Below are 14107 nucleotides of genomic sequence, written 5' to 3' on the forward strand. Positions count from 1 at the left end.
TTGTATACCGCCATACCCAGAGAGTTCTAGGCGGTTCACAGCAGTTAATAAGATTACACACGAAAAAAAACATTGGAATTTACAATTTTTTGGAATGTACATGTCGTTGAATTTAGCAGGAGTTTAACAATTTTTTTTTTTTTGTAGAGTTCAGGTCAATGAAGTGGACATAAAATACCATCAGTAGGAATATACAAGGAATATACAGGGAATATAGTACATGGAATATACAAGAGTGTATAAAAAATTTTTTTTTAAATTTATTTTTTTAATAGGGAAAAAACATACCGGTCAGGGAAGTTAATTGGTTTGGAGGGAACCTTGGGGGGGAAGGTGGAGGTTCAAGTGTATTGAAGGGAGTAGAAGTCGCGAGTGGGAGTGTTAGGGATTCTGTCCGTGGAATAAGTGAATAAACGTACCCTAACCTGTAAGGTATTTTTGATTTTCACTTTGCATTTGTCCACATTAAATTTCATCTGCCATTTGGACACCCAGTCTTCCAATTTCCTAAGGTCCGCCTGCAATTTTTCACAATCCGCATGCGTTTTAACAACTTTGAACAGTTTAGTGCAGGGATCTCAAAGTCCCTCCTTGATGGCCGCAATCCAATTGGGCTTTCAGGATTTCCCCAATGAATATGCATTGAAAGCAGTGCATGCACATAGATCTCATGCATATTCATTGGGGAAATTCCGAAAACCCGACTGGATTGCGGCCCTCAAGGAGGGACTTTGAGACCCCTGGTTTAATGTCATCTGCAAATTTAATCACCCATTCGCCGTTCCAATTTCCAGATCACTTATAAATAAGTTAAATAGCACCGGTCCCAGTACAGACCCCTGCGGCACTCCACTGTTTACTCTCCTCCATTGAGAAAAATGACCATTTAACCCTACCCTCTGTTTTCTATCCAATAACCAATTCCTAATCCACAACTGAACTTTGTCACCTATCCCGTGACACTTTAATTTTCTCAGGAGCCTCTCGTGAGGAACTTTATCAAAAGCTTTCTGAAAATCTAGAGTCACGATATCAACTGGCACACCTTTATCCACATGTTTATTCACACCTTCAAAGAAGTCAAGCAGATTGGTGAGGCAAGATCTCCCTCGGCTCCCTTTCCTGCTCTAGAATTCAACCTTTTTGGAACAGAATCTGTTCAACTATTAAAGTAATCACTAATTGCTCAAATGACCTCTCCTTTGAGATCATCATCATGCGTTCCTTATATCCCTGCTTTGTTAACTGCTTCTATAATCCAAAAATCATTGATGATATGAGTGATCCATAAATCATTGATGATATGATTTCAGTAGGTACCCAACAAGTTTTACAAAACTGGAAATCTGCTTCCCTACTGGATTACACCTTTTGGTGGAACTCACTCTGCATGTATAAGAGAGATGAGCAGTATTTTTCTGAAAAACTTTATCCTCTCTCATCCGGATCCAGTCACCGTATTTGGTCTCCCATTGACAATTATATGAGTGGAATTCAAGTATCCTCTTGAATGATCTTTAATTTTGACATTTCCAATTCCAGACCTGTCTTATGTATATTTATCTATCTGCTGAACATCCTGCTTATTGTTACTTATTAACCACTGTATTTGGGGTTTTTCATACTTGCAAACAATTCAATAAAAATATTGAAGTAAAGGTTTTTTAAAAAATTATCTTCACAGACAGGTATGTTTTGGATTGTTGTTTGGGTGAAATATCCAGTCTCTTTTCAACTTCAATTTTTTCACAGACTGGACATTTACTTCTATAATATGTTGATATGTGATTCATGGGTTCTGTTCAGGATTGTAGAGACGTCATGAACCATGGCACTATTGGGAAGAGTGTGCTCGCTTTGTAAAGATGATGCACTGTTCCATAAAGAGTGTTTGCTCTTAACAATGTTGCTCCTGAAATGAAATTAACTCTAACTAAAACAAACAAACTATGAACAAATCTGGAAATGACATGGGAAACAAAATAAATATTTTAGGGTTGCCCATTCCTAGCTAAATCTTGGGATTATCATCATCTGGCTAATGAGGCCTAGTGAGCTAAACATCTTTTTGGGCTTTGTTAAGAACATAAGAATAACCTTACTGGGTCAGACCAATGGTCCATCATGCCCAGTAGCCTGTTCTCATGGTAGCCAGTCCAGGTCACCAGTACCTGGCCAAAAACCAAGGAGTACCAAAATTCCATGCTACCGATACAGGGCAATCAGTGGCTTCCCCCGTGTCTTTCTCAATAACTTTTCGTCCAGAAACTTATCCAAACCTTTGTTAAAATCAGCTACGCTATTCGCTCTTACCACATCCTCTGGCAACGTGTTCCAGAGCTTAACTATTCTCTAAGTGAAAAAAAAAATTCTCCTGTTGGTTTTTAAAAGTATTTCCCTATATTTAAAATGGAAAGAACAATAGCAATACAAAGAGGGACATATACCAAATTCATAAAAATATGGGGGCCATTGACAAAATACTGCAATGAATAAATATTAAGATTTCTCTTCTTCTTTTAAGTATCTTTTTTATGACGCACATAGAGGGGGGATAATGAAAATAATATTTACATAATATGTTATAATATGTTATACAATATGTATGAATGAAAAAATAATAAAAGGGTGGGGGGAGGGAAAGGGGAAATAAATATATTTAGAATATGATCTATTAGATAAAAATGATATTGTGTATTTATTAATTGTAATTTAATATTTTGCACATTTTATGTAAAAATTGAAAATTAAAAATATTTATATTAAAGTAATAAAAGGGTGGGGGGAGGGAAAGGGGAAAAATCAAATTTGATATATAATGTATTAGATATAAAAGTGATACTATGTATTTATCAATTGTATTTTAATATTTTGTACACTTTATGTAAAATTTGAAAATAAAAAATAATGGGAAAAAAAAAAAAAGTATTTCCCTGTAACTTCATCGAGTGTCCCCTAGTCTTTGTAATTTTTGACAGATTGAAAAATCGATCCACTTGTACACATTCTATTCCACTCAGGAGTAATGAATTAACTGGAAGGGTGTCCAACCTTTGGCACATGTCATATTCACTCTTTTCTTATTTTGAATCTTTTTTTTTTTTTTTTTTACTACAAATAAGTTGTAATTATGTATTAAAATTTTAAGAATATTTACCTTGAAGTTCATTGAAATATACCATTTGATCATGGATGCCTAACCTTACTGAACCTGGTATTTTGCTAAGGCAGCTTTTATAGTAGATGTTTAGTCGCTTTACAGCATATGATGACACTATTTATTTTCTTCATATGTATTGTTCTTAAGAAATGCCCATGATGATTTTTTTTCTAACTTCAAATTTTGCAAGACAAAGTCCTCCAAGTTTCTCACATTAGATTATTCTTGCTAAATCCTTATTCATAATAGTTCACCTTTTCAGATAGAACCTTTTTTCATTTATTGGAAGTCTCACATAGTATTGAGGCCTAATGGTTTATACCATACGGTTTTTAACAAATACATATCAGTTATCTATTTAAAATATCACATTTTACTAATAAGACTTTATTTTTAGGATTATGGAGACATCATTGATACGCCAATGGACTTTGGGACTGTTAGGTCAACGTTGGAGGCTGGAAATTACGAAACCCCCATTGAACTATGTAAAGATGTAAAACTGATTTTCAGCAATTCCAAATCTTACACACCAAGTAAAAAATCAAGGGTAAGAATTCATATTTTGTGAAGAATAAATTTATATCTGCAATGTACTATTAACTCAAAAGTCCTTATTTTTAAAACCTGTAAAACATGGCACTGTTTGCATACATGCTTTAAATTAGAGACCATTTTAGGAAATGTTAGATAGAAAAAAAATTCTCTAAGGGAAAGATGGTTGTCTTAAACGTGTGTAATAGTATCCAACAGAGCCCACAGTAGAAAAAAAGCTTCCATAGCATAGAACAAGTTGTAGAAGCTTTTTGAGACTCACGTCTCACATCGCCTCCCCAGGCTTTGTTTTTCTAGAGTCAGTTGGACATTGTTCCTGCTGTGGGGTGTTGGGGGGTGTATGTGTATGTATAATTTTATATTTAGAATTTCTGTCATGTGCATGGAGATCCTCCCATCTAGTTAAGCTTACCCTTAGGTTTTTAGCTATTTTTCAAGATTTCTATTTCTTTGCTCACCTTTCTTTACACCTCTTTTAGCTTTAGCGGTTTGGTCATGCCTTTTTCTTTTAAAATTAAGTTGTTTGATTTCAGTGTGACCCAGAAAAAAGCCTTCAGTATTTTAAAAAAAAAAGCAAGGTATGTAGAAAAAATTGTAACTATTGTGGATATTCAAGGAGCTTGCATTGCCTGAGGCTTCATCATGATCCCTCTATGTAATCTTGTGTTTCTAGTACAAAGGGCATAATAGTCTGGACAGTAGAGTTTATATTCCATACTCGTGAGTAATTGGAGAAGGAATTCAAAGATTTCTTCACTCCACCTCCTTGTTCATGGGCATAGCCCCTCCTCAGTTTTTCCTTCTCCAAGTGACTTGAGAAGGTGTCTTTTGTTCTGCTCTTTTTAGATGCCTTGATTCCATCGGCATTTCCAGCCAAGTACTAAATTGCTTTACGGGTTTCCTTTAAAACCATATCTACCAGGTCTACATGAAGGAATTTTCTCTCAGGCTTGGTCTAATCCCTGCGGAGTGCCACAAGGCTCCCCACTCTCCCCTTCACTCTTCAATATCTTTTAGGAAGTCAATCAAAACTTATCTCTTTGATAAATTTCTTTGACCCCACCTCTCCCTTGATGTATTTCTAAAACACTTCCAGACAAAATTTAATTAACCTTAACATGCTAATGTAATTTCAAAAGTCTTCTGTAATATCACTGTCTATATACAGTCTCTTTCTCTGTAAATTGCTTTAAACCAGGGGTGTCCAACCTGCGGCCCCGTGAAGTATTTTGTGCGGCCCCGGTCGAGGGCAATGCAGTGTTTTCCTCTGCTGCTCCCGGGTGTTTATCATCTTGCCGGCTCCCTCCTCTGTCTTGCTGCAGGGTTTGTGCGGCCCCTGAAACATTTTTTTTGGCCAATGCAGCCCAGGAAAGCCAAAAGGTTGGACACCCCTGCTTTAAACTGTTTGTGGTATAGCGGTATAAAAGTATCTGGGTATCATCGTAGACAATACGATGAAACCATCCGCCCAATGTGTGGTGGCAGCCAAAAAAGCAAACAGGATACTAGGAATTATTTAAAAAAGGAATGGTTAACAAGACTAAGAATGTTATAATGCCCCTGTATCGCACAATGGTGTGACCTCATTTGGAGTATTGCGTTCAATTCTGGTCTCCTTATCTCAAGAAAGATATAGTGGTGCTAGAAAAGGATAAAAGAAGAGCGACCAAGATGGTAAATAGGATGGAACTCCTCTCGTATGAGGAAAGACTAAAACGGTTAGGGCTCTTCAGCTTGGAAAAGAGACAGCTGAGGGGAGATATGATTGAAGTCTACAAATTCCTGAGTGGAGTAAAACGGGTACAAGTGGATCACTCCATCAAAAATTATAAAGACTAGGGGACACTCAATGAAGTTATAGGGAAATACCTTTAAAACCAATAGGAGGAAATTTTTTTTCACTCAAGAGAATAGTTAAGCTGTGGAAAGCATTACCAGAGGATGTGGTAAGAGCGGATAGCATAGCTGGTTTTAAGAAAGATTTGGACAAGTTCCTGGAGGAAAAGTCCATTGGTCTGATCCAAGTAAGGCTTTTCTTATATAAAAATAAAGTTGTTATTCTGGAAGCGTATAATCTCTTACATGTCAGGGTTAATTAGGAGAACCTTGCGCAGTACTCCGGCCTACTTTGTCTTGGATTTGCCAGAGGCTTTTGGCCATTTGCCTAGGGGGCATCGGGCTCTGTGTGGGAAGCTGAGTTTACTAACCAGGAAATGTATTCTTCAGTTCTGGACGGTCCCTGACCCTCTGGCATTTTGGCACTGGCAGAACCAGTTGCATTAGTTGGCCACCTGGGAGGCGCAGGATGCTGGAGGAGCTAGGAAGCGAAAGATGTTATTCTTGAATATTTGAGAGCCATATTTGCAATCCTTGCATCCAAAGGGTCGTAATGAGGTTTTAAGATGGGTGTCCTAATCTGGGCACTCAGTATGTAGGGCTGGGAGAGCAATGGTGAGTACTGGTGGGGCGGGGTGGAGAGTACCACTGGGGGGTAGGGGGATTGGGGAGGGGAGGTGGGGGTATTGAAAGGTTCTGGTACTTAGTCACGGATATGATAAGTGGGGTTAGGTGGGGGAAGGGGGTGGTGTGGCATTTTCGGGGCTCATAAGAGTCCAGGGCCTCGGAGTGCCTTTCCACCCCATTGGTCTTGCGTGCCCTATGTAGAGTAGGAAGGGGGGGAGTTGGATTGCTGTTACTCTTCTTCTGTACATGCTTGTTATATTGTTGTATCTGATGCATCATTGTTTGTATCGTGCACCCTTGGGATGCCCTGGCGTTGTATGCGCAGTTGTTTGCATCAATAAAAAATTGTTTGAACCTAAAAAAAATAAAGTTATTATTTCTTTTTTGGGGTATTTTTGTTCTGATTATTGAGGCTTGCCAGTGCCATAGAGGTTCCCATTTTTGGAGGGCAGCACTGCCTCTGACTTCATAGGCCTGCAGCTGGGAGGGGCAACCTTTCATCTAGATTTTCAGAGGATTGTGTTTGTGAGGAACTAGCTTAATTAAAGGTAAATAAAGCGATGGGGCCGGATGGTGTACATCCAAGGGTGCTGAAGGAACTTAGGAAAGTTCTGATGGCTCCACTGACTGACCTTTTCAATGCTTCTCTAAAGTCGGGACTGGTACAGGAGGACTGAAGAAGGGCAGATGTGGTACTTCTACACAAGTGGAAGTAAGGAATAAGTGGGAAATTATAGAGAATGATGAAGTTTCTGGAATCCAGTGGATTACAGGACTGGAAGCATATGGATTCATTAGAGGTAGGTTTTGTCAGACAAATCTGATCAATTTCTTTGACTGGGTGACCAGAGAATTGGATAGAGGGAATGCGCTAGATGTGGCGTATTTAGATTTTAGCAAAGACTTTGACAGTATTCCACATAGACATATAATAAATAAACTGATTGCCCTTGGGATAGGTCCCAAAGTGACAGGCTGGATCAGGAGCTGGTTAAGTGGAAGATGACAGAGAGTAATGGTCAATGGAGATCGCTCTGAGGAAAGTAATGTTACCGGTGGTGTGCGCATGAGGCGAGTTTCATTTGAAAGAACGCTCTAGAATGAGAGGGCATAGGATGAAGTTAAAAGGTGATAGACTTAGGAGTAATCTAAGGAAATACTTTTTTACAGAAAGGGCGGTAGATGCGTGGAATAAGCTCCCAGTAGAGGTGGTGGAAATGAAAACTGTATCTGAATTCCAGATAGTATAACAGGCGCATCAGATCTCTTAGGGAGAGGAGAAAATAGTGGATGCTCTGGATGGGAAGACTGAGTGGCCATAGTGATTTTGGTGCAATGGCTCAGCCCACGAAACAAGGACCTTGTCAATAGTTTTGTTTCACACTCAGTGGAATATGGCCAATTCTGGAAAATAGTGAACTGCAACCTACTCTTCTTTGAATATTGTGGTGATTCTGGAGTTATAAAATGCATTTCAATGTCCGGCGAGATAGATAAGTGACTGAGAATTGCATGTTCCGGCTTACAAGTAGTTATATTACTTCAGCTCTGGAGAGATATTGCTGGTTTTGTCAGGTTCAGCCTTATGATTATCAGTATTGTAAAAGTATGGGTTTTTGAAGAACAAGTTTTTCTCAGATAATTTATCTTGAGTTTTTGTTTTGGTGTTTTTTACTGTTCTGTTTTTCCCAACTTTATATTTGAGCCAGTGATAATAAACGTGGTTTCTACAAGTTGCAATTGCATTTAAGGCTGCACTTAAGTTTTTAAGGCTCACTTTATACAATTCTGTTGTTTTGGGCCTTTTCTGACAATGTAACAATTCTTTAATGTTTAGCAAACTGTATGATTGATTATTACAGTATTGTAAGGTTTTAGTTTGCTCCAATTTAAACTTTATCATAGCTTTTTCCTCTGCCAGGATGATGCCACTCATTTGTGAGGACTTGAATTCTGCTTTCCATGAAGAACACATGCTACTGATATGTAACTTGATTTCATCCAAATTCATAAAGCATTCTATTTTTTCTTTCACCAGATTTACAGCATGAGTTTGCGTCTATCTGCTTTTTTTGAGGAGCGCATTAGTTCTATAATAACAGATTACAAATCTGCTCTGCGCTTTCACAAGAGGAGCACAGTGACCAGATGCAAAAGAAAAAGGAATAGAAGCAACTCTGTTTCCAGTAGTACGGCATCAAGGTATTTTCATTTTTCTAATTCAGGATTAGATTTAAACTTTGATATAGTAAAACTTATTATCCCAAGACAAGCAGGCAGCATATTTTCATGTATGGGTGACATCATCCATGGAGCCCCAATGCAGACAGCTGCACAAGCAATCTTGCTTGAAAAACTTTAGAAAGTTCGCGACTGACCACACCGCGCATGCAAGAGTGCCTTGCCGCCCAGTGCAGGGCACGCGTCTCCTCAGTTTGTTTTTCCGTGGAGCTAAGAAATCGGCTTTTCAACTGCTCTTCATTTTATTGCCTTGCCTTTCCGTTCACATGTAATATTTCTTTCTGAATTCTATTTTTTATTTTAGTTTTGTCCCTTTGGTTTTTTTTTAACCCCCCCCCCAAAAAAAAAAAAATAATGAGTTTTCTTTCCCTCACGGGCTTCTTGTCAGCAGGACCTATTTACAACGCCTCAGCCTAAATTTTGGCTGCAGTGGCTCCTTCGTTGATGTCCTTTTTTTTGGGGGGGAGGGGGGAATCTTCACCTGCCTTTAAGAACAACGGAGGACTATGTCACATGTCATTATGGCATTGAGCACATTCATGCCGACTTTACTGAGACCACCTTGCGTTTCGCCTAATTTCACGAGGGTGGCATCTCATCCTTAGCCCCTTTTTTGGACGAAATGCAACACTTTGAGTACCGATAGCCAAGTCTAAGAGGTACCACTGTCTTCTATCTGCCACCAGTATCAATGATGTCGAGGGTACACTCGATGTCGAGGATACCGATGCGGTGTCGAGGGTACCGAGGGTACTGAAGAATATTCATTCTGAGTTCAGTGGTTTCAGTGCTCCTGATCATAAGGGTGACACCAGTATGACTAGCATCCAATTCCCAAAGATCGGGGCAGCTATTCCAGAAGCAGTTTTATACTCTCTCCACTATGTAATACCGCTGATATGGCAAGTAACTTCAGCAATAAATTGTCATTCCTCCTGTTTCTTGGATATATAGCAGAGCCTTCTATCAGTGTATAACCTACTGGAGGAACTCTCTGCTCCTTCAACTACTGTTTTCAGGCATGATATAGTAGACCCTCTTATCAGTGTACAACCTATCAGGAACTCTGCTTCTTCAACCAATGTTTCAGGCATGATATAAGAAAGCCATCCCACCTGTCGGAGGAACTCTCTACTTCTTTAGCATCATATTTCCATTATACTGTCAAAGTCTTCAGACAACTTGTCAGAATAGAAGTGTCTGGCTCAATGTGTAAAAGCCCTGTGCTCATCTTTCAGAAGAGGTGGTTCAACTCCCAGCACATCTTCAGTATAGCACAGACTACTATCGAGATACAACCTATCAGAGGTACTCCAGCTTCTTCATCATACTAATCCTTCCAGCATCCGGCTGTTGACAACTGGTTATACCGCAACTCTATCTTGACCTATGAAGTTTCTTCATTTATGACTTTTACTTCATCCATTACTCGAAATTCTGGTTTAAGACCATGCTGTCCTATTTTGAATCTTTACTGTGGCATCAGGCTGTCGCTACACCACTTCAGACTTAGGCTACCACTGTATCACCAATGTTAGCCTGTACATCAAGATTGGACTGTGTTTGTTTTCAACATGCGTGTTCTCTACACGGTGTCGGTGTTTCCATCCATGTTCCGCCTGTTCACCACTTCAAAACATTTGCCACTTTTTTCACTACCTATCCTACACCTCTGGTGCTTCCAGTGCCTAGGACCAGAGCATCTGTTCAGCTCAAACTGCTTTCTCCTTTGGGCGTGATTTGACGGAGACTAACAAGGGTGGAGAGCCTGTCAGTTAGTTCTCCACCATTTTTTACCTTTGCAACAAATATTGGTATCATGCAGGATCAACTGGGTTTTCTTTAATCATGCCATCCACTGGATCACCAATGTTAACCTGTGTTTTCCTACAGGTTTTGCATTCCCTCAAAGTTTTTTATTCTATATCCTTTTTCCTGTTTCTCATATCCCGGAGGTCTGGGAGTGGCTATAGGGGAGGTGTGGAGGCCACTACATCCTTTTTTTAGGATGTTTTTTCCCTGATTTCTATGATTAAACACCAGGGACTTACTTCCCCTTTCTTCATTCACAAAGCACCACACATGTTCTACCGTGTAACTTCTTCCCTATTTGATCGACTGCTTATATCTCTCGATCTCAGGGACTTTATTTCTTTCTTCTGAACCTTACCTCTAGAACAGGGATCTCAAAGTCCCTCCTTGAGGGCTGCAATCCAGTCGGGTTTTCAGGATTTCCCCAATGAATATGCATTGGAAGCAGTGCATGCACATAGATCTCATGCATATTCATTGGGGAAATCCTGAAAACCCAACTGGATTGCGGCCCTCAAGGAGGGACTTTGAGACCCCTGCTCTAGAACCTCTAAAGATTTTGTATATACTCCCTGGGCATTTTTTCCTATCATCCTTGGATTTCACTGTTTCCCTCTTCTTGATTGTTTTTCACAGGAAATTCCAGTGGTTCAATGGTTACAGTTTCTTCTATCATTTTCCACCCCTAGGGGTTCAGAACCTTCGTATGGCCAGGTACTTCGGCACATGTTCATTTTTATCTACCAACTTGGTTTCCTCTTTCAGGGCATTACCCGAGTGCCTCATTTGGTGACAGCAACCTGAGGATCACAGGGCTCTTTCAGTATTTCTCTGATCACCTGACTCAGTCAGGATCGTATGTCTCAGGGTGTTGTCTTAGTGGCACAACTGACTCTTTTCACTCAGTGTGTTTCTTACTCAACAATTTCAGAACACTCTATTTACATTTAGCCATTTCTGGCCGAACGTTTCTACTCTCGGCATAGAGCATATTGCCTTCACAGTCCATGTGGTTGGTTGGTTTTTTTTGCAAGGTTTCATCTACGGTTCAGCGGGTTGTTTCTTCTTTTTCAGACAACTCTATTCACAGATGCCTCACTCTATTCTTGCTGAGCTCATCAGCATGATCTTTGTATCAAAGTCTCTAGTTCTCTCAGATCTTCTAGTCCGTACAGACCATCAAGTACGAATAAGCTATATTAACTAGCCAAGTGGAGTGACATTTTTTCTGCTGTAACAAAAGCCTCGAAAGGTTCGGAATTAGGCACGTCCTCACAGCAGTTTGTCTCAAAGCTGTTTCCATTTAAGGGAGTATAATTTTTTTCTGACGAACATGCTCAGAAGCAATTTTTCTTCTTCATGACTGGACTCTAGATTCAGCAATTCTCCATTTCATTTCCTCTATGTGGGAGACTCCGCAAGTAGTTTTCCTTGCGTCTTACCTCGCTGATGAGCTACGCCGTTTTCACTGCAGGCTTATGTGCCTCATCTCCTAGAGGTGGATGTTGTTCTTCTAAACTGGACAAACAAGTTCCAGATGTGTCCAGTCTTCCTCTTCTGTTCAGACGCTTGTCCAGCTTAAACAGGGGATTACCACCATGATTCGGGTAGCTCCATGGTGGTTCAGATGACCTTATTTTTTCCTTCTTGTTCAACTTAGTTGACACCAATACCTCTGCTAATCTTTCCATCTATTCTTACACAGAGTCAAGGTTTGGTCTACAATAGATTCCAATCTTCAGCTTTAGCTCCTGACAGTTTGATATTTCTCGGACTGCATTCAGCTGTTCCTCATTTCTCTCAGCTTAACACATTGATATTAACAGCTTCCGCAGTGTTCCCACACCTCTTTTCCGCTATGTGTCTTATTCCTCATTAGGATCTGAGGTCATCTCTGTATTTTTTTTCTCTGATTTTGACTTCTCTCCTCCATTGGTCGGATTCTGATCTCAAACTCACTTCTATTACAGTTTATCTTACTGCTATTACTATCTTTCATTGGCCAGTGGATGGTGCATCCATTTCTGCTCATCCCCTCATTCTTAGATTTATGAAAGGTCTTTCCAATATACAACCACCTCTCAGTGGTATGGGATCCCAATGTGGTTTCAGTTTTCATTTTAATCAATGTCTTCCATTTTTTTCTCTTTGAAAAGTTTTTCTCATCTCTATTGCACTTCTGCCAGACGATTGGATCCACTCTTTACAGCATTCCTTCCACGACAGCATTGTGCTTCGCACTCATTCAAAGTTCCTATCACTGGTTGTCACTGACTCCAAACTTCTTCTCATAGATTATCACTGATTTTTATTCCAATCAATCGATTATGCTCCTAGTATTTTTTCCAAGTCTTATTTTCATCTAGGAGAATCGACTCTTCCTACTATAGACTGCAACCAAGCATTAGCTGCTTATTTGCAGAAACCTATATCATTCAGATCATCTCTACAACTTTTTCTCTAAAACTTTTGATGTTAACAAGTTGGGGCATCCTGTTTCCAGGGGATTCATGTCCAACAAGTTGGCTGCATACATCTTGTTTTGTTATATTCAGACTGTCCTGCACTTAGAGTCTCCAGTCACAGCCCTTCAAAGGTTTAAGTTTGGCAGCTTCGGTATTTTTTCTCAATCTATTTTTTTTTCTCCTCGGTTCATTTCTTTAATCTTTCATTATTGTCTGGAACTTTTGTTCAGACAGGATGGGTCCATCAGCCTCTCTGTATTTCATATTTGTTTTTCTGCAAGGCCAACTCTCCCACCATCCTTGGAGGTCATCCATACGTGAGAATATGCCGCCTATTTGTCCTGGGATAAAGCACAGTTACTTATTGTAACAGGTGTTATCCAGGGACAGCAGGCAGATATTCTCACAACCCACCCACCTCCCCTGGTTGGCCTCTTATCTGGCTATCTAAACTGAGGAGACGCACGCCCTGTTTTGGGCGGGAAGGCACTCGCGCATGCGTGGTGCAGTCAGTCGCAAACTTTCTAAAGTTCTTCAACCAAGATTGCTTTTGCAGCTGTCCGTAACAGCGGGAGAAATGTTTAATCTCTCCCGCTGTCAACCAACAACCCCACACCCTGCAGTGGGAGAGATGCCCACATTCACTGCCCTAAAATCCTGGCTGCAAACTCCACCCCTGCAACAGGAGAGATGCCCACACTCTCTCGCTGCCCTAAAATCCCTGCCACGACCCGACCCCTTCCCCCTGTAGCGGGACAGATGCCCACATGCTCCCACTACCCTAAATTCCCCAACACATCCCCCTCCCCCTCAGCAGGAGAGATGCCTACTCTCCCCCACTGGTAAGTGACCCCCCTCCCCATTACCTCAAATAGATAACCCGGAGGGGCGCGGACTCCCTCCTTCCAGCTGTCTGCGTTGTCTAAAATGGGCCTTCCCTTCCCCAGTGCATCTTGGGAAGGGTCCTAAAGCTCTGATTGGCCCAGATGCCTAAGGCCCCTCCTATGGTGCATCCGGGCCAATCAGAGCCTTAGGACCCTTCCCGGTGCATCCGGGGAGTGGCCTGAGGCTCTGATTGGCCCTAGATGGGATAGGGCTAGGGGATCACTTGCATTTCTCCCACTGCATCACAACACAGGGGCTTTCTAGCAGTCTCTGACATTGACTGGCACCCCTGGACCAGTCACTTATTTTTGTTGCCAGAAGCTGACGCTGCATTTTGAAAATGGCTCTGCATTTTTTAAGAATCCATCGGAGGGCTCATTTCAATGATGAAGAGCCCATTTGCATGTCAGTGTCGGAGACTGCTAGAAACCTCGCTAAAGACATAGATAATCCATTTTGATAATCCGCCACTAAACTGCGTACAGGCTAAACCGCTGGAAAACAGTTTGGCGACGGCATTAAAGTT

The 14107-nt window shown here is 40.7% G+C and overlaps 1 protein-coding gene across 3 annotated transcripts in view; it reads left to right on the forward strand.

Moving 5' to 3' along the window:
- The window catches only part of PHIP (pleckstrin homology domain interacting protein), a 603903-nt gene that overhangs the window by 548329 nt on the left and 41467 nt on the right, over positions 1-14107 (forward strand). For all 3 annotated transcript variants that reach the window (XM_033937022.1, XM_033937020.1, XM_033937021.1), the window contains exons 35-36: positions 3558-3710; positions 8217-8380. In XM_033937022.1, coding sequence (XP_033792913.1) covers positions 3558-3710; positions 8217-8380 — 317 coding nt within the window. The remainder of the gene's footprint in view (positions 1-3557; positions 3711-8216; positions 8381-14107) is intronic.

The sequence above is a fragment of the Geotrypetes seraphini genome, chromosome 3, assembly GCF_902459505.1.
Source record: "Geotrypetes seraphini chromosome 3, aGeoSer1.1, whole genome shotgun sequence".
Lineage (NCBI taxonomy): Eukaryota > Metazoa > Chordata > Amphibia > Gymnophiona > Dermophiidae > Geotrypetes > Geotrypetes seraphini.